This window comes from Wasmannia auropunctata, unplaced genomic scaffold (assembly GCF_000956235.1).
Source record: "Wasmannia auropunctata unplaced genomic scaffold, wasmannia.A_1.0 LD334880.1, whole genome shotgun sequence".
Classification (NCBI taxonomy): Eukaryota; Metazoa; Arthropoda; class Insecta; order Hymenoptera; family Formicidae; genus Wasmannia; species Wasmannia auropunctata.
This window is the reverse complement of record NW_012028010.1, coordinates 477,617-503,626: the sequence shown is the minus strand read 5'-3', so window position 1 is coordinate 503,626 and position 26,010 is coordinate 477,617. Positions and strand designations below refer to the sequence as shown.

Sequence of the window (26,010 nt, the reverse complement as noted above, 5' to 3'; positions counted from 1 at the left end):
CGTCGGGCAGCTCCAGCACCACTACTGCCACCGCCGGCGGCCACGGGCCGTCGTCCTCTCGTCCACGCGACGACGTCACGTCGTCGCTCTCACGTCGTCGGTTCGGTGTTGTCGCAGGCGCGCCGCCTCGCTCAAACGCGTGCTGAGCAGCAGCGCGTCTTGTGCCTGCGTGCGTACGTGCCGTGCCGTGCCGTGCGTGCGTGCTCGCCTGCGTCCGTCCGTCCGTCCGTCTGTCTGTCTGTGTCCGTGTCTCTGTCCGTCCGTCCGTCCGTCCAACTGGCTGGCGCAGCGTGTGACGCGACGCGACGCGGAGCGGAGCGGAGCAGAGGAGCGCCTATCGTCGTCGACGCATCCTGCGAGGACTGCACGTAGCGCACCGATTGTTTGGAATGGCGGATCGAACGGACACGCACGGTTGCCGCATCGCGCGCGGTGTAAACGGTGTAAAAATGGCCGCGCCGACCTGCCTGTGTGCCGCCCGCGGGGGGACCGATCGTGTGTGTCCCCGCGCTTTACTCCACTCCTGTCCTCTACCTGACTGACTGACTGACTGACTCTCGTCCTCGGTCGGTGCACGACGTCCGCGGTCCCCCACGCCCCCCGTGCGTGGATGCGGCGAGCGCGCACGAACACCGCAGTAACACCGTGACGGACGTCGACGACGTCGTCCTCGTCTTCCTCTTCGTCTTCGTCGTCGTCGTCGCCGCGTCGTGTCACGGGACGATGACGCGTGACGCGCGCCGTCGTTGGCGCATCGTCGCTCTGGCGGTATATTCGACCGTGCACATATTACAACACGTTAAACAACACCGGGGTTATAGCTACCGAGGGTATAACACGGGGTTTCGCGCCGCGAGGGGAAAAAGACGCGAGAGCGAGCGACGGACGACGAGTCAACGAGAGAGCGAGAGAGGAACGGAGAGAGGGAAGGCGGGGGAGGGGAGGGGGGAGTGGAGGGACGACTGTGTGGAACAGAGATGGAGCGCGAGAGAGCCGTGAATGCCGTGATCCTACGGCGAAGAGACACCCGACGCGCCCCGTATTACGCGCGAACAACGCAATTTTGCCACCGTAGCCGTCCACGTCCGCCGTCGATCCTCGAACTCGCACGCCGGCGGCGGCTGTGCATCTCTGTCATGCGTCCCCGCTGGCACCCTATCTTCCGTCTCCGTCGCGCCGCCGAGGGGAATATGGCGTACACTACTATCTACGCGCTCCTCCCGTAGCCGTAGACGGGTGCGTGTACACCTACACGCACGTACCATACACGTACGTACACCACTACCACCGCCACGGGCACACGCATACGCGCGCAAGCGGAACGGAGAGAGAGAGAGAGAGAGAATCGCCCTTACGGTCTCTCTCGTCTGGGGTCGTGGCTCTCGCGCCACGGCGCCGAGCTTCGCTCTCTCTCTCCTCTTCTTTTCCTCATCGGTCTTCGCCTCCCCTCCCGCCGACCTCTTCTTCGCGGAACACACTCGACTTTGGCATTCCGGGGCCCTCCAGAGGCGAGGCTAGGTACCTTTCGTTTCTTCCCTAGGGGAGAGAAACGCATCGACCTGACGCGACCGGCGGGGGCAGCGCGCGGCGCTATCAGCATCCTCTGCTGCGCGCCTTCTGATGAAGCTTCCGACCGCTAGGTGTCGGCACGCACCTCGCGATTGCGGTATCGATTTTCGATGCCCGGCACGACGCGGTAATTTTGACGATACGATCGTGCCGCGAATAGGAAAACGAAGAAGAAACCGTGGCGCGAATTCGCCGCAGCGAGCGGCTATTAACGTCTTTTGTGGATTAACGAGCGCTCGCGCTCGGTCAGCTTAACGTCTTCCCGATTGCTCGCTTCCATCGATTCAGAAACGTGAGAAAATTTTCGCAGACGTTTTCTAAGATCGCGCGTTGTTTACTTAATTCTGTTCCGCGGGCGAACAAAGACGAAAAAAAAAGCGATAACGAACTCGCGATTAACGAGATAGGCCGGAAACGATATCGCGTAAAAAATCTCTTTCTTAATCTTTTCAACATTAATTGCCAACGCCCGAAAATATATTGGAGAAATAAAATTTTCCGCTTTCTCTCGAGATTCTCGTGTAGCGTTAAAAATAGAAAAGATGCACTCGCAGAGCGCAAAAATAGAAAGGATGCAATTGTCATACGAGCGCAACGCGCAAAGATTATTTTTGTATGACAATCTCAGCCGCTGCATGCTATATATAAGGCTCTCGCATATATCCATAAAATGACGAACGAGGACGTTGGACGCGCAAACCGGACTGATGACGTCACATCGCCGGCCGAGCATCTCTCCTCCTCGCATCGTCGGTGCGGTTAGGCCGCACCTGGGAGAGGCGCGCCTCCTTTGAACCAGTTCGCGGCAGCAATTACGCTCCCGCTTTTGCGAGAGCGCGCGCGTCTGATCGCCGCGGCGCGCTGTTCCGCGATCCGCGCCCATTTTCGCGCGGCGCCGGGTTTTGGAGATCGGCACACGCGGTTTCCAAATCCATATAGGTATAAACCCGTCGCGGCTTCCAGACTCGCCTACGTATATATACGTGCCCGATGTGTCCGGAAGGATGTGCCTGCGCTGCGACTGACGTGACAACGCCGAATACAAAATTGATTTCGAAGGTCTCGTGATGTTAAAGATGTTAAATCAATCGCCGGGGCTTTTCAATCAGTTTCGATCTAAAGGATATATACCTTCACCAAATTTCGATATCAAAAGATGCCACTATACTGCTCAAAAGCTTTACTCGCTTCCTTTTAAGTGAAGAATAGTGAATGCAAATTTTCTGTCCTATAATCTCTTAATTGTAGATGTTGGAGTTAATAAAAATAATTTGATGACACAAATTTTGCATTCTACATATGTAAAGAGAATATAATAGAATTAGAATGGAAACTTAGGCATATAAAAAAAGATGCGTACAAAAACTGAGATGGATAAATACTTTAAATTAGAGCGATACGCTTATACATCTTAACTCTTAATCCGGTCTTACATCAGACTCGGCTTAATTGCCGAGCAATATGCATAATTGTCCGAGCATTCGAATCTGTACGAGTAATATAATCGACAAATTATATATTTTTAGTATCTCCATAAATTCCTCCAAATAATAAAAATTCTTTTATTCATTTCAGGCGTTTAGATGCAACCGAGGATACAAAATGCACGAAATACTGGAGAGAATTTTATATTAAAATTTACCCTGAAAATCATGTTAATCGTAGGACAACATAGTATTTCGACGAATTTTATGTGATTTTCACTGGTATTTTTTAGTATATATTACAACAAATTTATTGTAGTGCACAGTGAAATTTATTGTAGTGTACAATAAAATTTGTCGAAATACTATGTTGTCCCACGATTAACATGATTTTCAGGATAAATTTTAAAAGGAAATTCTCTCCGTGCTCGATTACCTGCGAGAAACAGAATTGCGGACCGCAAAAAGGATTAAGTTTTTACTGGAGGAATCCCTACTCGACGGAGAGATCGTTCCACTGGTATTCGGGATGATGCGTCGGTGGACGCGAGAGGGACCAATCTGAAGGATCCGTCCGCGGAAATCTGCGACTGCGACGATTTTACGCGCTCACGGTATATTCAAGCATATATTGACATTGACACCGTTTCCCCGATATATCGAACGCATTATGCATTAGCGGCCGAGATTAATGCGCGCGTTTTGGTCCCAAGGTCTCGATAACTTCTCGATCTACTTGTACAATTCGCCGCGGCTGCGTCAGATCGCCGTCAAGGAAAGCGAGAAAATTATGATCGTAGACGGAGAGAACGTCGCGTATAATAGATACCTATATACATTTCGTACGGCTGTCGGGCTTTCTATTGTCGATTTATACCGGCGGCGTGTCGAACGCAAAACAACATCTCGATCGTTATCGCGCGACTTTTGCATACATTACATAGACACCGCTTCACCGACTTATGTACGCCGCTTGACGAGCGAATCGATGAAAGCTCATTGGATAATAATCCGCGCGGACAATACTTGAATTCAATTGATCGTAGACCAGGGGGTTTCGCTACTTTTTCCGACGCCACTCTCGCGATAAAGACGGAGATAAGACGATCGAGTCGGCTCGCGCGAACGACAGGTGATTTAAACGCGTTCGCGATTGCAGCCAGTTCGAAGAGAGACACGTTGTTATACGTGGTCACGTAATCTCCGGTGACGCCGAGAAATAAACCGGCATAATAAGCATCGTGGATGACGATTGTTCAAAGAACTAATAACAGAAACAATAATCCCTATCGGCGACAAATAGAGCGGATCGGCGTATCGTTGACCCACTCGCTATGTAAGCACCGCGCTGTCGTAATCGCGCGTGGATGCCGGACGGCGGATCCTGTATGTATGTACGATCGATTTGAAAACAGAGAGAAGACATCACCGATGTTGTACTCTCGCGCGGCTAATTAATCATCGGGAGCGATCGGCCGTCGCCATTTCAGGTCGACCTTGCGCGCGGTATCGCCTCGCCTCGCCTCGTCTCTCGCCGTGCGAGAGCAAGCTGCACGCGGGTCCACGGGAGAACGCCGGATGGGACCGGCGCGCGGCGCGGCGAAGGAACCCGTATTTCGTATTGCGCGACCCGCGAATGAATCACTTTACATGCCGAATCCGATGGCGCGCGGTATAAGGCACTCGGTCGGAACGCGCGCATTTGCATATTAACGACCTCGAGCGCTAAGAATGGGCTTCTGAAAATGTATACGTTCGCGCGCTCGCGGAACGTACCTATACCTACTTATACTTATCGCGAAGGCGCCGTTCGGGGACACCTCGCTAAAAAAAAGTATTAAAAAAAAACAGTACAAACACTATACAAACGCGCGGATATTTGCGAGACCTCGCGGCAGGAAGTCGCGCGCGTAATCGAGAAACTTTCTCGGGACGAATGTGTCACTCGCGCTATTATTCACGAAAGCAAGTAAACCTGATAGTCTTTAAAATGTTAGGTAAATATTCACTGCGACTACGAATATATCCATTACTCGGTGAGCTTTCATTTCTTATCCTTTCTATTTGTTTGATCATGCATTTGTGTAATCTCTAATATCCATGCAGCATATACCTCCAAAAAACGATCTAAAGACGTCCAGAGAATATCTTATGTTCTTTCCAGGGGTAAATGATCCATCTGACGTCGATTCTATATATATAGATATCGATTTGACGTCGATTATTCGACACCGATTATTTCTTCCTGGAAGTGTTTCCACGATATTTCTTGCATAAAATGTGCTATTTGGATATATAGTCTCCTAAAGTAAAATAGTCTCCTAAAGTAAATTATAATTAATCCTTAGTGTACACAGATTATTGGATCATTCGTGTATCCTTAGTACACACAATTCATTACGAGTCATTAATACTATTTGGGTATAACCTCCTAAAGTTGTAAAGTTATAATTAATCCTTAGTATACACAGATTATTGGATCATTCGTGTATCCTTAATATATGCACACAATTGAGTCATTCGTGTCGGCTATAATTAGGTATAACATTTTTAGAAAGTATTTGTAAGTGTGCATTAAAAAATTGTATATATAATATAATATATATTATATATACAATTTATATTACATATACAATTATAATATTATATATATTATATATACAATTTTTTAATACACTTATAAATACTTTCTAAAAATGTCAAAATATATGTGAGAATCACTTAATTTTTGTATAAATGATGAAAATGAATTCAGACACGAAGGACCCATCGTATACCAGTCAGAAATGATTGCTAATTTAATGTCGAATTAACATTAAATTATCGATACGGTGATTTCGACGTCAATTCGACATTAATTTGACATCGAATTGACGGGCATTTCTGACTGGGATGTAGTAATAGAACGGAAGATCATCGTGTACTAAAGATTAAGTTTCAAAATTGGATAATTATATTAAGATAATGCTAGCTCCCACAATACAATATTTTGATTCTTGTCCGTGCCATTAAATTCTAACGCAATATCGAGAATTAAGCATAACGCAAAGAGGATTCCTCGATTGTGTTCGTTTGACATTTTAGACGTGATATTTCGCAATCGCGCAACTACGCTTTTGCTTTTAGATACTCGGCGTTCTTACAGATCAATTTCAGCATCCTGAAAAAATGATAAAATTTAAAAGATGTCGGCGCGAATATTTTCCATTTAACAGAGCGCGCCGCGGAAAGGTCTCAAGGCAATCGCGCGCTTTAATGGGTTAATGGGACGTTAATCTCCGTCTCTCGCGCGGCGATATCTCTGATTGGACGAACGCCATCGTGGCCAGAGATACACGGTGTTTGCCCATTCGGGCGTGTACACGGTTGTCGCGTACGTGCCTGTTGTTTACAGTGGCTTCGCCCCGCCGATCTTCGCCTCCTACTACTCAACTCAATGCCCCGTTCCGACAGTCTCGGCATAAGCTAGGCGAAGCTAGATCGTTTCGTCCGTAAAAAAAAAGTCCTTTCCTACGCGCCTTTCCTGGGCACTCGGTCGAACAAAATCGCGAGTACGCTGGAAATATCCGATATTTTTTCCGCGGCACTTATTCAAGCGACTCGAATATGAAAACATAAACAATATGGAACTAATTATGTGCTAATATTATTCGCGAACTGAAACTCTTTCGAAATAATGAATAAATTCAGTCGAATGGAAAATGATTGGCTTCGCCTGTAGGCAAACTATATTCAATTCAAGGCCAATGCGAAACCAAAGCGCAGATGCGATAATACATTGACTTTTTTTAATGCACTTCTAACGAGCTCAAATTTAAATGTTTGCGCAGATAAAAATACCTTAGTTTGTGTTCAATCTTGTAATATAATATGATGATGAAATAATTGATTGAATAATTAAATCCGAGTCTATACTCGAAGCCTGTTATGATTAATAACTGAAAGAGATATCTCATATTCTTGACAAACAAATAGAACTCTTGAAATCGAAATAACAATAATAAGAAATAGTGCTAATAAGAATAATGATTTAACAGATAACAATGAGATTTAATAAAAAGAAAAGTATTGCTGCATACAAAATTAGACGTTTCAACTTAAATTCAGTAATCGCAGTATAAGAATATTGTATGTATAATTCTCATATTCTTGCCTTCGTATTCCTTCGAATGCGAAATGGCCAGGGTCTCTGTTGTTTTGGAATCCTAAAAAAAAATTTCATCAGAGATCACATTGTAAGGAGCACACTGAAACCTTGTAATGAATTATCCAGTCACGCGTTCGTTCTTATTCCGCAACTCTCGCGATTACTATTCATCGCTTTCATGCGGCGAGCCTGGTCCACTTAACGCGCGTCTGGGACGTGCCTTTTTAGGAAACCTCGGGGGAAAGAAGAGGGTCCAGATTTCACGGTGCCGAAAGATTCGATGTCACGATGCGCCGGATTCTATATTTGTACTCTCAGGTGAGGCCGCGCTTGGAAGAGAGTGCTCCAATGCGTTTCCACGGCGGACCACGCACTCTGGGGCGCCTCACCTGCTAGACTCGAGCCTGAGGTGCCCCAGGTGGATCCGTCAGAAAGTACTCGACGGCCGGACAGTATCGCGAGCGCTGGCGCGAAAGCATGCGGCGCGAGTCTCGTCGAGTACTTTCGTTCCGCGCGTTGTGAGCAACGCGCTCGCTCGCAGTGCGCGCAACAGGTCGCTCCCGTCGTTCGAATCGTTCCCTCGGGACTGTGGAACAAGATCGGAAAATTTATTTTTCGCGATTACGAGGAACGGTCATCGAAGAGAACGTCGGTTTCTTTCAATCGTTCGCCGAAAATCGCTCTCACAGCCGTGTCACGATTTTCATGAAGCTCTCGCTGGAGCAAGAGCGAACGAAACGCGAGTGGATCGCGGGCGTGTAGGTGAGTGTAAACAATCGGCGCGTTCCTTCTTACTCTCACGTCTTCTCGTACCTTTTCCTAAAAATTTCACCTCCGTTCTAACATCCTACGCTCCGATCTCTCTTTTAACGCGCGGCGCCGATATACGCGCGTGCATTTCGCGTTTCCGAGAAAGGATCGGTCGACGCACATCGGCGAGAACGGCTTTTCCTCGCCGAGGATATTACGCGAGTGGCATTGTCAGCCTCTTACATAACGCTGCCGTGTGCGGCAGGAACGATGAGAATCTTCCCAGAGTGCAACGACGAGGTATAATTCGAACGTTTGATAAACACACGTTTATCGATCTCGAGACAATCGATTGTTTTTTTACCCGCGATCGTCGTCCACTGATAACGATCGACCGTACGATCCGGTCGCCGCACGATCGAGGATCGACCTCAAATGCCTGTATTTGGCGTGAAAGCCAAGGTGGCCGTTCCCGTTTGATAGATCCTCAGTGTCGCGCGGTCCTAAAATGGATTCGAGCGCGATCGAACAAGCCCGCTTCGCATTTTCAACCAAAATGGCGACGTCCTTGGCGAGGTCACGTGTCCAGCGTGGTCGCCGTCCACTTGTTGGTCGCTCTCGCTTAAATCGCATGGTTTTCGCGCGTGTCTCACCGCGCGTTGAAATCACCGCCGCGACGATGCCGCGCCGCGCGTCGGTTCCGCGCGCGCAATTTTATCTCGATCTATTTAACGAACAAGAGCTTCGCCACTGTCGATTAACGCTAATTTAATCTCCCGTTGTCCGCATTGTTTACGCAGCGATCGGAGCTGCAGAAGCGCGGTCAAAGTTAATGAGACGTTAGTGAAATCTCGTCGATGTAGTTTTTCGAAGAAATGCAAGTGCGGAGTGCGTATATCAATTATGGACTTCTTTCTCTGAACTAATGGCTGCACATATTTATTGAAACTTTACTTTTTAAGCTTTGTAAATAATCTGGGAATAAATTTTTGTTAACATTATGTTTAAGAAATTTATGAAAAAAGTTTGGTGAAAAATCTCTCTGTACAAAACGTTTTGCGAATGTCGTAAAAGAAATTGTGAGAAATATTTGAATTTATTGTATTAGCTCAGATAACGTAAAGTCCAAAATTAGAATATAAAACGTCTCAAAGATGTCTATATTAAAGATATCTTGAAGATATCTTTGCGAAAAACCTCTTATGTCCCAAATGTTTGGATCTTATGTTGTTTGGGAAGGATCCTGCTGCATTAATTATTTAAAATATGTCTTAAGAAAGAAACAGATAATTCGACAGATGTATAAAAAAAGATAAGATTACCACTTTCTATTAAGATATTAATTTGATGACACATTACTCTCAAGGATCATTACGTTACTCCTTACGTGAATTTTTTACTGTTACTCTTGCAAGTTCATCCTGTTCTAGACAACATGCGTAAAATGTCACGGACTTCTCGAGTTATTCGCTTTTACGCGCTGACGCATCTCTGACGTCACACGCATATCCAATAAGGTGAGACTAACATGGTTGTATGGCGGATTACCAAAGAAGTATAATGTTGTCAATGCAAAGTGTGCATGCTTGTCCTCTTAGATCTATTCATGAGATATGAGACGTTTATTGGCACGACGTTTACGTGATCTCCGGCGCGACGGCAGGAAGGCAGAGAAACAAAGGAATGTTGATTTTTTTTACCGTATTTGTGAAATAACTCTGAAATGTGCATCCGACGTGACGAGCGCGTGGAAATATTTAAAAAATTAGAGATTTATTACAAAATTTAATTTACTTATTAAAATCTCTTGAGTTTCCTTTTACGTTATTAATTGTACGATAAAATAAGCGTCATAATTGTAGCGTCATGGAATTAAAGGACTTGCAATCAACAGCACTGAATAAATAATTAAGCATCATACAGCGCGTTAAGAGATTATACGACAGTCGTACTTTGTATAGGTATGTACCGCAGGCTGTATGAAGTACTTAAAAATCGCATTAAGCACATTTAATGTGCAATATCGTCTCAAAACCACACTTTACGATCATAGATCCTAAAAGATAGGAAAAAATCTGAATACTTATACGTATACCTGTCCGTAGTCCGAGGTGGGGAAAACGCGTGCGTAATTCTAACCGCAAGGACGCAAGTGTTCAGAGGCGTAGGCAAAGCCTTCATTTCAAAACAGATTAAAATGCTCCGTTCGTAAACACTATACGATGGAGCGATGATTGAGACGATCAAGCTGAACGCTTAACACTTGGTACAATTCGAACAATGAAATGTTACACAGAAATAGTACATATAGTTTGTATACATTGCCACTTATTAGTATTAACAGCAATCAAAAAATCTAAATTTTATATGTAAATTTTTTTTCGTTTTTCTGTTCCAATGTTATATGATATTCTATCTACTCCTCCAAAGTTATATTTAAAAATTATTCCATTCATTTTACTGCTAATATTTTATTTTTGCAATTTCTGAAACTATCATCTCGAGAGGCACAGCGAGAAATTAATCGTTCTCCAATTACGCGTCAATTATCCTTTCGGAGTAGACAACTCAATCCGCGCGAACTACTCGATCAAGGACTCGCGCGAATACTTGTGGAGAGAAGTCACTTAAGCATCACTTACGCCATTGATATAGAGAGTAACCATTGATATAGAGGTAGCTAACCTTTTGACCTGCGTGCCATTTTGGAGGTTTTAAATTCGTGGGATGCCATCTATGCTACAGGATTTAGCAAAAAAAAAAGAAAAAAAAATCCGTAACGTATTACTTCGATAACTTTTATTTCAACCCCCTGTGCCCTGGATATAGGGCATAAAGCAACCGGCCATACGTGTCTTTAGCCATCTCTGATATCGTATCGCGCGTACCATATATCGAGGTGGTCGCGACCACAGGCCCGCGTGCCACCGCGGCCTTCGAGCTCTCTTTCTCTCTCTCTCCTCCTTTCTCTCTCTCTCTCTTTCTTTCTCTTTCTACGCAGAGAGAGCTTCCTGATGAGTTATTGCACCTCCGCGAGCTGCGTGTCCCTCACATGCGCGTCGACGTAGCGGAAGAATGAGAAGAGGGATGGCGCGCTCGCGGCGGCAAGACTAATATCTCGAGAATCAAAATCCCGTATTATCGAAGGAACCGTTCTTAGCGTCACCCCCCCCCCCCCGAGATCGTACGTATAAAAGGTCGAACAATCGTACTTACATTAAATTTAATTCCCTCAGAGATCTTCGATGTCGCGCAAGATGATTGTTAACAGGAGCGTGACCACGGCAATTTTTTAAATACTTTCTTCCTTAAAATTTCATCCATTTTCTCTCAATCAAATCTTCGCACTTTGCTATATTTTGGTTGAAATAAAAATAATATAATTTAATTGAAGAAGACGCTTTGGCTGATCAAAGTATTTTTATTGCATTTTTATCTTTAGCTTTCTCTAAACTTTTTCATGCAAATTAATTATCGATATAATTTTGTTTCGATATAATTGTAGCAGAGCGTGAGCAGAAAGCCTTATTGTTCATGGTCCATCAGTGAAGCCCTCCTTGCAACGACAGACAAGTAACAGGAACATCAGGAACTACGTAGCAGACATGATCGAATGATGGAGGTGATTTCGACACGCCGATACGAGGCCCGTCCACCGGCGAATACCCACTCCTCTATTCTCGTGAGTAACATTTTCTCCGGCCTCTTCAGAATGCATTTTCTCAGATACTCACGCGTTTCTCCTTCGGAGTTCACATTCTCGCGCCTGCATTTGTAGACCTGTTCGAAAAATCTAATATATGAAATATTAATGAAATAATGATTTATTTAAGGATAAAAATAAGAGATCGACAAAAAGATTTGCCAAATGGAAAATGAACAAAAGACAGGGTTGGCCAAACGAAAGATTGATTCAAAATTTAACGAATAAAATATTTCACGCTTTGATAAATAAATTCATAATTACCGCGGCTTTCAATAATACTAAAGTAATACTTTCATTCACACACAGAGTCTTAAATCTCCAACACACATTAAATATTTCTGATAAATTATTCTCGATTGATTGTGTCGGGCACAATTCCGCGTGCGAATCACTCGCGCGTTTATTCGCCTGCAGAGTCGAATCTCGCGAAATGATCTTGACTCCGCGTTAACGTCCCTCTGTCGGATCGGAATCTGCCGGGTGTCGGTCAGGAGTTTAGTCGCGTGTAACATGGAGTAAGAAAGCGGTTACGGCGAAGTTATTTGCGGTAGGTACTTCTCGCGATACACGTAACTTCCCCGGAATGTCCTTAGCCGAAAGGAATCGCATCTCCTCTCCGTCGCTCTCGGCTCTCGTAGGCGGATTTACATACGTATTGTTTCCTTTTTCAGGTTGACCCTGAGAACTCCGTGGCATTAATCAAAGAAGGTAAATTCCACGAACAGAAATGTTAATCTCCGAGCGAAAATGGTAATTTGCCGGCCGTTTATGTCGCCAGCGTGCAAACTGAAAATTTATCGTGAAACGCCGCTGTTAACATCCATATATATAATTCACCATACAATCAAAAGAACAGAAAAAAGAACAGAAAACATATTATTCCGCATGATAAATGTTGAAATAGCAAATAGATATTCTGCAGATACATTGTCAGTTCACTCGTGGAGAACTATTTTATTAGAATATATTATCGTTCCTGCACGGAGAGAATTTTTTTTTAAATTTACCCTGCAAATCATGTTAATTATGGGACAATATAGTATTTAGGCAAATTTTACTGTGCACTACAATAGGATTTCGCAGTAAAATTTATTGTAGTGCACAGTAAAATTTGCCTAAAACTATATTGTCCCACAATTAACATGATTTTCAGGGTAAATTTTAAAAGAAAATTCTCTCCGTGTGAATTTCAAAGAATTTCATCGCTTTTCAAGATGCAATACCGCAGAAAAGAGGCAGAAAACACCGTAAAATGCTCGAAAGTTTCTAGTATTTGAATGCCCGGGATCTACACCTGCCGAACCCTCATCTCTCCCTCACCGTTCAAACAAAAGATTAGATACTGCAAGTTGGACGATTTTGGAAAAGTAAAGAACCTTTTCCTTTCCGGTTCCATTTTCCTTGTTTGACAAACATCACGATCGCAAAAAGGAACTGTTTACTCAAGGCGTGTAACTGTTATTTCGCTCATTCGGCTTAGCCAGAGGTGCACGCGAAGGCGCGATAAGTAGTTGACAACGGTGTCGACAGAGGCACAAAAAAAGACACCTCTCCCCCTTTTGTCTTCATCGTCGACTCATCACTCGCGTTTTATGTCCGTTTGTTCGGGGCCGAGAAATTAGTTTTGCGAAACAATCGCCGAGTGTTGCGAGTCAGGCTGAAAGAATGCCTCGCTTCCGCCTTTCAGAGGAATGGGAGACCCGCAAGAAAAAGGAGATTACCACCACGCGGCAGATCGAGACGAGGGTGAAGCGGCAGGTCGTCCTCGAGGATGGCGAGGTCGTCGTCGATTCCGGACCTCTTGTCACTACGAACACGACCGAAGACGTCGAGCAACAGGAGCATACGACTCAGGAGGTTCGCATCATTTATCGCACAAGTCTTCTAATAAAAATTTAGCTCAAGATAAATGTAATATAATATAAATTTTTTTTCAAACGATAAATACAAACGGCATAAATGATCGTGAACTCTTAAAATCTATCTCATATTAACAATGCTAAATTATTCTGAGAGTTCAAATTTTTTTTTAATATTCTGTTCTTCTAGCAGTCGAGAAAATTCCAGATCACATTTTACAATTAGTCGAATAATTTTTACGAAACGAAAGATGTAACGAGCAACTTATTCTTAGAGTTCAATTTTTTTTTAAATATTCTGTTTTTCTAATAGTCGCGAAAATTTCAGATCAAGGTTTAGTCGTAATAATTTTTACGAAACGAAAGATGTAACGATCAGCAACAATTGCCAGAATTTTTTATCTTCTTTCTCACTTTTTGACACGCGTCCATTGTTTATTGATTCTGCATACATTTGCGTATCGGAATCGGCTTCCTTTGTATCGCTTGCTTGTGCGCGCACGTAAGGAAACGTGCTTTTAACTGGTCCGCGAACCGGTGTTTAGAGACGCACGACCGGGGATCAGCCGCAGGAGGTCGACTGGCGGCCGGCGGCAGGTGGTATTGTGACCGGAAATGGCGGTAACGTCGTGCAAAAGGAGCTGAACGAGACGGTGATGCGGAGCCGCGAGGAGATCGAGGAGAGACTCGAGACGGAGGATCGTCAGCAGTTGGGAGATATCTCGGACGAGGTATATATGCACCCGCGACACACCCACCACCTGAATTCCACCTGCGCGTGCCGCGGGGAGCACACACGGGCTCGGTATATGCGCATTCTCTTTCCCGACGCGGCGTCACGCGCGCGCGCCGCGAAAAGGTCGCGTCGCGCCGTTTGTTCTCTAGAGAAGACTCGTCCCGTCCCGATCGAGCTCGCGCGAGTCCCGACAGCTCGACGTGTCTTTAGCTCGGCGAGATTCGGTCTTTAGCACGGCGTCAGATATTCAAGTCGTTACGAAATCATTTGCGCGAAGCTGATGAAGCGAGGCATGCTCGAGCGATATATTTCTCTACGGGAGATCTTAACGTCGCACTTTTGCCGGGAAATTACGGTAAAATTACTCCAAAAATCGAATGTCGAGAAAGATAAAAATATCGCAACTCTACAATGAACAGCTTCTCATTGATCGTTTTTCCGTAAGGATTTTTAGAAGTGTCGCATGATAATCAAGAAGCGTCTTAATATTCAGATTAAAATCCTCTCTTCATTTTATCCGTTTTTTTTTTAAATATATAAAAGATAATACATATTCATTAACTTTTGAAGTAACACGTGTCAGTCTCTGATGGCTATTTTATTATCGCGTTCTTTTCTGACTGTTATTATAATCACAAGCTGCAAATTAAGAATGTTAGCTTGACGTTTACGTCGCTTGACGTGGTAATAGCGATAGATCGTGTCACGTTCCGAGCTGTGTGTCATAATAACACACCGCACGCTTAACGCGCGTTAGCGTCGGCTAGACGTGGCCGAGAATAGCTCGGGGTACGGAAGAAAAAAAAGCTCTCCGCCCGATACTAATCTATGCGGCATGCAATCGCATCCAACGTAAATCGCAACGGAGGTTTCACAAACCTCGCGGGGATATACTATCCGGGAGAGGAGTATACCCGGATTGCGAAAGACGGGCAACAGGTATACCTATACGCGAGAGAGGAGACGCTCTCGCAGCGCATGAACGATTCAGGACGGAGGAGGTCGAATCGTTCTGGGACGAAGAGGACGAAGGAAGGACGGAGTTAAACGCGCGGCGAACGGCGAGCTGGTCGCTGGAGCAAGCGATGGAACGGGGGGGTAAGGGGGGAGGAGGGAGCGAGAGAGCAGAAGGGGGTGGGAGATCGCGGAAAGCGGAGAGACAAAGAGAGAGAGAAAGAGAGGGAAAGGGATCTCAAGAAGTGGAAGTCGATGATCTCTCGATTTTGCTCTCCCTTCACCCAATGGCGATGAAGGAGCCGTGAGATGCCCGCAGCCGCAGTCTCAGCAGCTGTTCCGCACGTCTCTCCCGACGGCCGACTCCGCGGGTGCGATCAGCCGCGAATCCGCGACCGCGATATCAGTGTCCCCGCGCTCGTCGTTCTCGTCGGCGCAATCGCGGCGCGGGGGTGTCCCTCGGCGGTGAGCTCGTCGGAATTCGCGTTCGCGCACACACAGTCTGTGTGGTCCCCGATCCCTTGATATAGTCTCAAGATTCCTCGTCATCCGGACCCCAGGACCAGTCGTCCTCGGCGCGAGAGATGCCGGGACTACCGACCCGCGGAAAAAAGACACGCGCCGCTTAATCGGACGCGACGTGCCGGCGGGACCCGACGTATCGTGTCTCCCTAAGCGAGAATCGCAAGGTACAATTAAGGTATAATTAATCGCATTGTCGCATATGATTGCGTCGACGTTAGATGAAATCGCAGATTCGCTCCGAAATGCATAACGCGCCCGCTGCAAATAGATTAGAACACACAGGTTCGATTGAAAGTAATGTATATATATATATAGTGTCACACACGGCGAACAGTCGAGTTTTCTCGATGTCTATCGTGGCGGTATTCGTTATGCTCGTCATCGTCCTCGGCGTGTTCGGACACTGAATCGTTCTTTCGAAGGTCGGAGAATCGTGTCGTATCATCGTAACCGGCACTTTGTGTAATTTTTAATTTATCTGTCCGATGACATAGACGTATTTCTTAATACGTAACTATTCGACATGTAGATTTCACTTGAGTAGAAATAGAATTAAAGCGTAATCGACGTTGCAAGCACTGTCGAAATTTGTCAGATGTGATATTAAAGGAAAAAAATTGTATAAATATATAAAAATAAAAATAAAAGAGAGAGGAAATTTGAAATCTAAGCAATGATTATATAAGATAATATTGAAATGATGTATTTATGTTGGAATTATTATTCATTCGATCGCCACGATAGTTTATTTAGACAGGTCAAAAGAGCCGTAATCGATAATTAATATTATAAAAGCGTCGCTTTTCTATAATTAAATTTAAGTAATTTAAATGCTCCCTGCTTATCAAATAAATTTTCATTAAAGCTTTATAAAGATTGCGATAACCTTCTGCTTTATCTGCACGTTTCCGCTCTCTTGTGATACCTACCTTTACATATTTATCAATATAGATTGCGCGTACTTGCTTCATTATAACCGCTCTTGAACGTCAAATTATTTTTTTTTAATAAAAATATATTTTTGCGGAAGAAAGAGGAAAATGGCATGGCCTAACCAGTTTAATCGTGACGGGATTTCAGGGTATACAGGGAAAGATGACTCGCGCGGAGACAATAAAACTGATCGTGAGTGTCCGACTGGGGTTAATGCGGGCCTACTATCTGTATTTTCAGGCATACCAGAAGGCGGTGAGTAACAATAGGGGCGATTTGCGAGTCGCCCTTGCCGAATCCTCGAAACAGTTGGCGCCGCAGTCCGGCCCGCGGGTCATCCAGCACACGACTAGGTCGAACAAAGTCATCGACACCGAGAAGACCTTGGAGAAAAAGGAACTGAAGGCTGATGGATTAATCGTTACCGAGAAGAAGCGAACGGTCGAGCACGAAGAGGTGAGTCGCAACAGCAAAAACTGGTTAATATACTCCCGCCATCATTGCTCCCTTACTTGTCTCAATTTTTACCGTCAGTATATTTTTACAAATAGTAAGAATATGTAATTGTATACGTGAAATATACAACTCGAATGTAATAGGCATATATAATTTTTAATATCACATGAAAATCGGAGGAACAGTTGCGATTGATTTCGCGTTTCAGATTAAAGACGACGAGGTTCCGGACGACGGGAAGGACGACGACGACGCCTCTGAAACGAAGAAGGAAAGCTCGCAGAGATACATCAAGAAGAGGGAAGAGGACGTGGTGGACTACATCTCGGCCGGCGAGAGAGTCGGCCGAGAAATGCGCTACGTTGCAGAGACAACCGAAGGAGAACGAATAGGCGACTGGTCACCATCACCGACGGGCATGCGGACGACTCGTTTTCACAAGTACCCCGGTACGTCGCGTTGCCTTTCTCTATTGATTTTCTATCGCTGCGTTCCACATGTTTACGAATGGTTGACCAGGCGGTCAGCGGATAATCGTGACTGGTATTGAAAAAAATCTGATAGCTGATAAACTGACTGAATTGCTCCTCCATCCTTATATAAGATTGCTAGGTATATGTGTTATTTCTAATAGAAAATTTTATATTCAACAAAACTTATTTTTATTATCTACTTTGATAGTACCTAGTTAATTACAGTTAAAAGTTAAACAGTTAATAACTTTTAACTTAATTTAATTAATTTCAAATGAGTTAATTTTTAATTTCAACCAGTTATTTTTAAAGCATAACTTATTTTTAAACTATAACTTATTATAACTTTTTTCCAAAGTTAAAACATTTTCTATCTTTTTGAATGTCAATATTTTTTTCTATGAAATTTTTAAGAATAAACATTTTTAACAATTAGTTTAAAAAAAGCAATGATCGTGAAGCAATGATTGTGATGAGTGTAATGCTCGCAGTGCTCAAAGATAAACTGTGAATTATACAATAACGTATAAACTTAATTTACAAATAAAATATGAATTCTATTAGATGATTCATATTGTAATTGTTATGATTGTCGGAATAATTTTGAAATAATCTAATTTTTAAAATTTATAATATTTTAATTTAACCTTTAGTACAACACGATTGGGTCATTATTCCTGTCCTATGAGTTTCTTTTATTTAAAATAGGAGTATCTTTAAATAAATCTACAGCCTTTTCTTTAAATGTATATACAATCTTACAAATACTTTCTAAAGATGTTAAAGTATATATAAAAAGCACTCAATAATTTTTGTATACGCTTGTAAAAGTGATGAAAATTAATCCGGAATTTGAACGATTCATCGTGTATAGTAGAAGATCGTAAAATCATGTATTAAAGGTTAATAATAAATAATACTTTTCAAAATTAACTTTTAATTTAATTTGAGTTTGAATTTAAACTTAATGTAACTTTAATTGATTTTATTTTTTATTTATGTAACTTTTAACGTAATTCAAATAATTTTATAAGCCATTAATTTTAGCTTAATTTAATTTAAAAAAATTTAATCAATCCTGACTAGGATGAGGAATTAAAATTTTTATTAAAGACTATATTGAAATATATATATATAATATATATATTTTCTTGTTGATATATGTTTCATCCCATTAAAAGATTATTGCTAATTGTTACAGGTTTCTCGGATGCCGCTCGAAAAGATGCTCTGACGAAGAAACCATTGGATCTCGAGGAAGAGGACGAGGCGAGGAAATTCGAAACATCGAAATGGCTGGAAAGCCATTTCGGCAGCGATTCGCGTTCCTCGCACGGGTCCCTCGATGCCGATGACTCTCCTCTTCCAACCAGCACTAACACGAGTTACATTAATGTCACCATGAAATCCTGCACGCCGAAGGAGCGTGACTATCAGAATGTAAGTTCGAGCCGCAATCAGCGACGTGGTCGAGAATCGGACTCGCCTGCAGGATATTTTCATGGAATCAGTGAATGGTCGGAACGGTATCAAGGAAAAGGTATGGAAAAATTTATCAGAGAAGGTATTTTTTAAATATTAATTCACAATTTGTCTCTAACTTCACATATTGCAATACATAACATTATTTTTATGCGGAATAAAAAATATAAGTCTATAAAATTGTTCTTAAAAGAAAAAAAAAAGAAGTAACAGAGATATATGTGTGATTATACGAAGTTTAGCTGAAATAATCCTAAATCTGTACGTATCGTAACACAATTATTTCGATAAATGTCAAGTGATGCACGAATGGGAATATAATTTATTTTTACACAGAGAAGCAAAATCATGTGCGATCGAACTCTCCAGTTCGGTACGTGGAATCTTCACGTACCAACGGACATGCTCACGGACATAAGCGAAATCAAGTTGAATCATCATATTCGAAAACTTACGAATCGTTCCGACGCGATTATCAGGATTCTGTCGAGGAGCGGCAACGTACACCTTCCCCGCCGCTACGTCGGAGATCGAAAGAACAAGTATGAACATATTTCTTTGTTATGCTTTATATTGCTAGCAGTAAATTTTAAGTAAATTTTAAAATTGATGAAAGAAAATACGTAATATTAAATGTGTTGGAAACTGCGGTTTATATTCTGCCAGTTTACTATCCATTCTATTTTTTTATTCTTTATTTCTTTTATTACTAAATATAATTTATGATCTGCAGTTATAATTTATTGCATGACCAATTAATTTATATTGCTCTAAACTAATTGTTAGATATTTTATTGTCTCATTGTTTTTTTATACTGGTATTTATTAATTATACTCTTTTTATAGTGGGCAAAATCTGAGGAAAAAATCAGTTCGTACGAGCCACCGTCAGGTCGTACTTCAAGTCCGGTACACGTGGTGCAAAGAACTTGGGAGAGTCGTAATCGTGACGTTCAAGCACAGACACCCGAGCGCGATTACAGAAGTACTTCGCCACGATCGCGATCAATCTCGCCAAAGTCGCCAATAAACGGCCGCGAGGAGAAGAAGTCAGATAGTTCACGAGCATCAAAGGGTAAGTCTTCTTTCGCAATTAATTCAAGAAACAATAAGCTATAAAAATATCATAATAGTATTAAAAAAGGTTATTAATATTAATATTATTATTATAATTGTGTATGCATTACATATCATTATAAAAAAAATATTGTATATCTACTCGTCTATAGGTCATGGACCCAAGTATAAGATCGGCGAATCCTTTCGGAAGCTGGTGGGCAAATTACGATCAGCCAGCACGGAGAGAAAGAATAAACGGGGTGGTTTGACCTCGCAATTGACGCAAACCGACGACAATGGGCCGACCTATCTGCAATACAACGTGATCGACAGGAACATTCCTTTCGTGAGCGAAAGGGACACGATGGATGACAATAAACCACCGGAGAGACCGCCGCGATCGCCGCGGAACGCGTCGAACAAGGCCACGAAGATCACCAGGACGGCCGATCATGGTGTCCAGGAGTGGCAACGCAGCGAATCCACACCGCCGCCTTTGCAGAGGTATTACTTGGGCGAGGATCCCTTCGGCGGTAGTATCTACGGCCGTGAAAAAGGATACGAGAACGACAGAGACCGGCTGCGACACGGAAGACCACGTGGCTCCGGTAAAATTGCCGTAGAATCCGAGCACAGGTAATCGAAAGTACTCGATATACTCGATGTAGTAAGAGCGAGACAAATTTTGACTGATAAGTTATCGCCTAATTAAATTAGATTCGCGCTGTGGTTGAAACTGCTTCTTATCGTTATCGTTATTGCGCTTGCTGAAATATCTTTGTATCTTCCAACGTGTGACTGTACAGTCTGTTGTCTTTGATAAAATATTGAAAGTTTTCTATCTTTCTTTTGTCTGTTCTTTCCTTTTTGATTGGGATTTAAAGAGTTATTAATTGAGATAAGAAAGTTTTGAATTAAATTGTACAAATTGGACAGCGGTATTTTATTATTTTTTACTTAAATGGGATTTATTTTAAAATATAATATTTTGACTAGATATAGAAAAATATGTAAAAGAATATTATAGAAAGAATTATAAAGAAAAATGACAAAGAAGATAAAGGATGATGACGTTGATTTTCACTGAGGGAAAATCAACTGCAAATCGAAAGTGCGAGGGGAGTCTAACTTAATTTGAAACACTCTGCAAATCTATCTTATGCATGAAACGTTTGTTAGGAATGACATAGCGTTTTCGAAGATATTTCACGCTTTCACTATCGGTAAAAATTTGTCTCACAGTCAGAATATGTCATCGTGAGTAGACGATAAGCTCTCTATCTCATGTCGCTCGATCGCCAAAGACGGAGTTAGTTGTGCAAGCTTCAGGAGCCAAAGTGCGAAACGTCTAAATCGGGCCGCTTGGGTATCTTTAAGTCGCATCTCGGCGATGCGCTCCGTGCTTCCAATTTCGGGTGAAGGCTGCATGAAGGGGACGCATGGGAATCGAACGTATATACGACTCGGTAGGCTCATTCGATCGTCGCCGCCGCAAACGTCGACGAGAGAAAATCCGCACGACTCGGGAAATCACCTTTCGGAAACGAACCGCGTTTCAGCGTCGCCTCCAGCTCCCTCGGCAGGTTTAGCAAGTCCACCAGCAAACTGATCAGCGATTACGAGAGGGAGGAGCACTTCCGGTCCACCCAGACCTTACCGCGGAGTCTGCATTCCACCGGTGACGGACAATCGGCTCGCTCCCAGACTAGACGGCACCTGCAGGCACCGAACATCGGCAGGCACGGCGCACCCGGTAAACTGGGCCAGCAGCACAGCAGCATGATCAACATATCGATCAAGAACACGGTGAGCACGTCGCCCAAGGTGCCGAACGCCACGTCCGCTTACAGCACGCTTCAGGCACCGCCGAAACCCGAGCGTACGTACAAGTCGTCGCTGTCGCGCAGCAAAAGCTTCAACGTCGAGGCCGACAAGAACGGCGTCGACGCGCCGATCCGTGCACCGTATACCTCCAATTTGCACCTGAACCGCCTGGACGAGACGCCGCCGCTGAAGAGTCCCGGAATTCTCGCCAGCATTAGCCGTAGTAACAGGGATCTGTTAAGAGACGGTAAATATTGAGGTGGCCGTCAGTGACGTAATAAATCATATATCCTTCTTTCGGACGCTGAATTATGCCGTCTTTTTATTTTTCCGCAAATATACAAAGATTTTTCCGAAGTGTGAACGGTACAGTCTTAAGCGAAAAACTAAAAGTCTGGTAAAGTAATGAATTACAAGTAAGTTACAAATATGGTAAAATAATAGGCCTGTTGTTTTTAACTGAATTTCTTGCACCGTTGACCTTTTTTCTTTTCCCGTTTTTAACGTGAAGAAAAAGAAAAAACCGAAACCGTGCAAGAAGTTCAGCTGAAAAGAACAGGCCCAATAAATCACATTTATATTTTATTGTATATTATAGGTTCTGCTGTGCATGCGCTTTCGATAATCTTGTACCTTCTTTTGTTTTCTCTTTTATTATTATTAAAATCCCCGCTTTCTTCTCTTCCTCCTTCTCGCTCCCTCCTTCGCTCTTCCGCTCTTAGTTACGTCACTGATGGCCACGGTGTTCATATATATTTGTAGATCATTAAATTTTTAAATTTATTCTCATTAAACAGTTGACTTCATTTCCACGTTATCACCTCGTTTAATGCAGTTTAATGTGGGATATTTATTATGAGTCGCGTGAATGTAAAGTAATGGTTGTAGACAGACACATTCTGGGAAAATTGTACAAGAAATTAGCAGGTGCTGCGGCTACAATTTATTTATAACCGACGTTTTATTTCCGTAGACGAGAAAAGAGTAAGTTCTACTGTACGCGATATACACGCAACATCGTTCTCACGAATTATTTAATGCGAATCAGATCTATCAAAGTCGAGGATGTGAAAGTCACGTTCTCAGAAATCGATCATATTGAATATATAGAAGTAGAACCGATAACAATCGCTAAATCTTCTTAAATATTATGTTTCGTATATTTTTAACGTTTACGTGCCACATATTTTTTCGATAGTTAAATTACTGACTTTCTCACAAAATGAAATATGTGAAGATCGTTAACTATTTTCGGTACATAACGTACAGAATGCTCCCCGTCATTGTACTTCTTGCCTTCTTATTAATTTTTTCCGATATGTCTGAAGTCTATGTCTGAAGTGTTTTTCACGAGCAATCACGGTAATAAAAAGAACGACAGCTTTGAAAGGAAATGTCGCGGGACATTCTGTATATCTGTTACCGCGCGTAATTTTTATTAACAAATGAATATACAAATTTCATATAGATGCAATATTGTTTATATTGTTTATACTGTTAATCTGCAATAATATAATATAAATATATAAATAAAAATGTTCTTATATTTGTACATACATTATATCTTTTATTTAAAATATTACGTAAATTATTAACATGGAAAAATTCATCGGGTTGTGTGCATTGCATAATGCGAAAACAAAATACCTCTTCATTAAGGTAGAATCTGGTAGAAGAATATCTGAGATGTTTACGTTTTTATCTGTCTAAAAATATTTACGACGACTACGATTGTTCTTCTTTTCGAAAACACGTGTACAAATCAAATATCTTCGAGTATATTTGAACTTTAGACGTATATATTATTGTAATTTACAATAATTACAATAAATGATTTCGTATATACATGTAATTATAATGAAATTAAATGCTGAGAGTTGCGAGTTGCGGATTCTAATAATTGTTCAATCGAAAAAACACTCCGACTCTCTTCCCGAGAAGAGTCGAAGAGCGCGTCGATTAATTGAGTTTAAATAGAAAGCGCGACATTCGTTGATTTGTGTCGTGTCGATTGTGTTTCTTAAAAGGAAAGCATTCATAATCTACACGCAAATAAAAAATAATAAATAGAAAATGATAGCAAATTATTACAATATTTTCTTGGTCGATCACAAAAAATGCAATTAATTTAAGTTTTCTTCATCTTCTCTTTGCGCGTGTCGGCTGCGGCTAATTTTCGGAATTTCTTAATGGCGAGAAACGTAATCACCACGTTTACAATATACGTACTAACGCATACAACGCAGATGTCTTGAAACATGTATAATATACAGCTTAAATATATTGAACAAATATTAGAAAGTATTCCCAGGATGACAATGGTGGCCGAACAGGCGTAATTATTAATCATACCTGAAAAGCAAATGATAATCATTATCATTACGTAAGACGTACACATCGCGTAGGCGTAGATTTATGTAATCGAATACATACTTGCAACTGCAAAATAAGTATAAAATGCTAAACCATATATTGAATTTGGGATGTTAAACACGGAATCTTCTGGAAATAGTCCGAATCCCTTGCCATATCTGAAATACGAGGTATTTTTTTATCTCGTTTGTCTAATTTTATGATTATTTATGATCGTCAATTTCGAATGATTTCATGATCATTATTATCATTTTATATTTTATCTGAAATATGAGGATTTTTTTCATTATTTCGTATGTTTGTCTAATTTTATAATTATTTATGATCGTCAATTTTGAATGGTTTCCTGATCATTATGTCATTTTGTATTTATCTAACGTTATTTTCTTGGCATTTTGTAAATCTCGATATGTGTGCTTAAAAACTCGCGCGGCTAAAGGCAGTAATCATGGCTGAACACGTGAGTCATAGAGAAGAGGATCTCTAGGACGTCATCATGTTGTTGCTGCTTAATTTCTTCGTCCACTAACGTATTGCATTGAAATATTATTTTTTTTAATACTAAAGATAAAAAATAATAATATTTCACGTGGTGACAAATATCTAACAATAAGACAATTCTAGCTGTGTCAAAAAAACGTCATGTTCGGAATTTAAAATACATTCCGTATGGTAGCCAGCGAGAAGTGATTTCCTGAACATGTTAAGCTTTTAAACCTATTCTACAATAGCCATAAGGTAAGCCGTAAAAATTGACCAATCGTGGTCGAATATGAGGAGAATAATCGATTACGATTGGACAATTTTTATGGCTTACGGCTATTGTAGAATAGGTTTAAGGATCGTCTACAATGGAGTAAAATATGGTGTAGTAAAACGTATGTCGTTCGAAATTAATAAATCATAATCAAATATGGAGGAGAATAATCGACTGTGATTAATCAATCTTTTATTAATCTGATCGGTTTACAACTTTATTACACCATGCATATTACTCCCATTGTAGACGGCCCTTTATGTAACACTTGTTCAGCGACAATTTGTGTATCTGTTCTGGCTATCTTATATAATTATTATTCATGACAGACGAAATGTACAAAATACATTTTAATATTAACAAAAATACCATTCAAATACCGATATTATTACATATATTTGGCATATTGTAAAACAATGTCTACATCTTTAAAAAATTAGCAGATTTTTAACCGGAGTTGAACTCATATTGCACTGCACTGATCCTGAGTTTTGTTCATGTTCATGCAACACAAGGACCTACTCAATAAATATAAAACAAAAAAACAATGGAATCGAGCAAGCGCGATGAAACTGCAAGTGCATACACATCAGGATGAAGATATATATAAATCAATAATTCTGGTTTAGGATTAGACGTATGACGAGCCGCGTTCAAGCGCGATTGTGTGACGCGGCAGTACTTGAGCTTATCTTACTTAGACGTAAAGACTTTGCTGCAGCTCACATGCTCGGAGATGTCACACATGGCTTCATAAGAGTCATCCCGCTCCTTTTCGGTCTCCACGATGTACGCGTAGTATGACAATCCGACACCGATTACACACGCGGTAACGATGCCGGCGTTGAATTTTCGTAACGCATAATTTCCAGCCGCCGACATCGCGCCGCCGAGCTGTGGATTGCTACTGAACTGAATTTGTTATCGCTGCAGCGTATATACGTGGAGGTCGCACGCACGACGCACGTCATCGCGATATTCAA

General features: G+C 42.1%; 2 protein-coding genes across 9 annotated transcripts; one reads left to right on the top strand and one right to left on the bottom strand.

Annotated features, from left to right (window-relative positions):
* Window positions 1–7,597: 7,597 nt before the first annotated feature.
* On the top strand, window positions 7,598–22,206 carry LOC105457901. Of its 8 annotated transcripts, none has more exons than XM_011702835.1 (13): window positions 7,598–7,902; window positions 9,321–9,407; window positions 11,396–11,572; window positions 12,268–12,304; window positions 13,284–13,453; window positions 14,001–14,186; window positions 16,844–17,059; window positions 17,268–17,508; window positions 18,734–19,072; window positions 19,351–19,556; window positions 19,861–20,089; window positions 20,244–20,709; window positions 21,633–22,206. In XM_011702835.1, the coding sequence occupies exons 3-13, from the start codon at window positions 11,504–11,506 to the stop codon at window positions 22,153–22,155; spliced, it is 2,682 nt and encodes an 893-aa protein (XP_011701137.1). In that variant the 5' UTR covers window positions 7,598–7,902; window positions 9,321–9,407; window positions 11,396–11,503; the 3' UTR covers window positions 22,156–22,206. The 8 variants fall into 8 exon arrangements, with proteins under 8 accessions (XP_011701137.1, XP_011701136.1, XP_011701138.1 ...); XM_011702834.1 differs by having other exon boundaries at window positions 7,598–8,778; XM_011702836.1 differs by lacking the exon at window positions 9,321–9,407 and having other exon boundaries at window positions 11,399–11,572.
* Window positions 22,207–23,441: 1,235 nt separating this feature from the next.
* Window positions 23,442–25,975, bottom strand: LOC105457900 (vitamin K epoxide reductase complex subunit 1). The gene is made up of 3 exons (XM_011702831.1): window positions 25,725–25,975; window positions 24,331–24,428; window positions 23,442–24,249 (listed from the first exon to the last, which is right to left on the bottom strand). The coding sequence occupies exons 1-3, from the start codon at window positions 25,907–25,909 to the stop codon at window positions 24,026–24,028; spliced, it is 507 nt and encodes a 168-aa protein (XP_011701133.1). The 5' UTR covers window positions 25,910–25,975; the 3' UTR covers window positions 23,442–24,025.
* Between the last annotated feature and the right edge of the window lie 35 nt (window positions 25,976–26,010).

Bases quoted from the DNA above. Each gene is read 5' to 3' on its own strand.
- LOC105457901 (XM_011702836.1), top strand. From the start codon at position 11,504: ATGATGGAGGTGATTTCGACACGCCGATACGAGGCCCGTCCACCGGCG. The intron at 11,573-12,267 runs GTGAGTAACATT...TTCCTTTTTCAG, and splicing joins ATACCCACTCCTCTATTCTC to GTTGACCCTGAGAACTCCGT. The intron at 13,454-14,000 runs GTTCGCATCATT...ACCGGTGTTTAG, and splicing joins AGGAGCATACGACTCAGGAG to AGACGCACGACCGGGGATCA.
- LOC105457900 (XM_011702831.1), bottom strand. From the start codon at position 25,909: ATGTCGGCGGCTGGAAATTATGCGTTACGAAAATTCAACGCCGGCATC. The intron at 24,429-25,724 runs GTAAGATAAGCT...CTCGTATTTCAG, and splicing joins AGCAAAGTCTTTACGTCTAA to ATATGGCAAGGGATTCGGAC. The intron at 24,250-24,330 runs GTATGTATTCGA...TTTGCTTTTCAG, and splicing joins TACTTATTTTGCAGTTGCAA to GTATGATTAATAATTACGCC.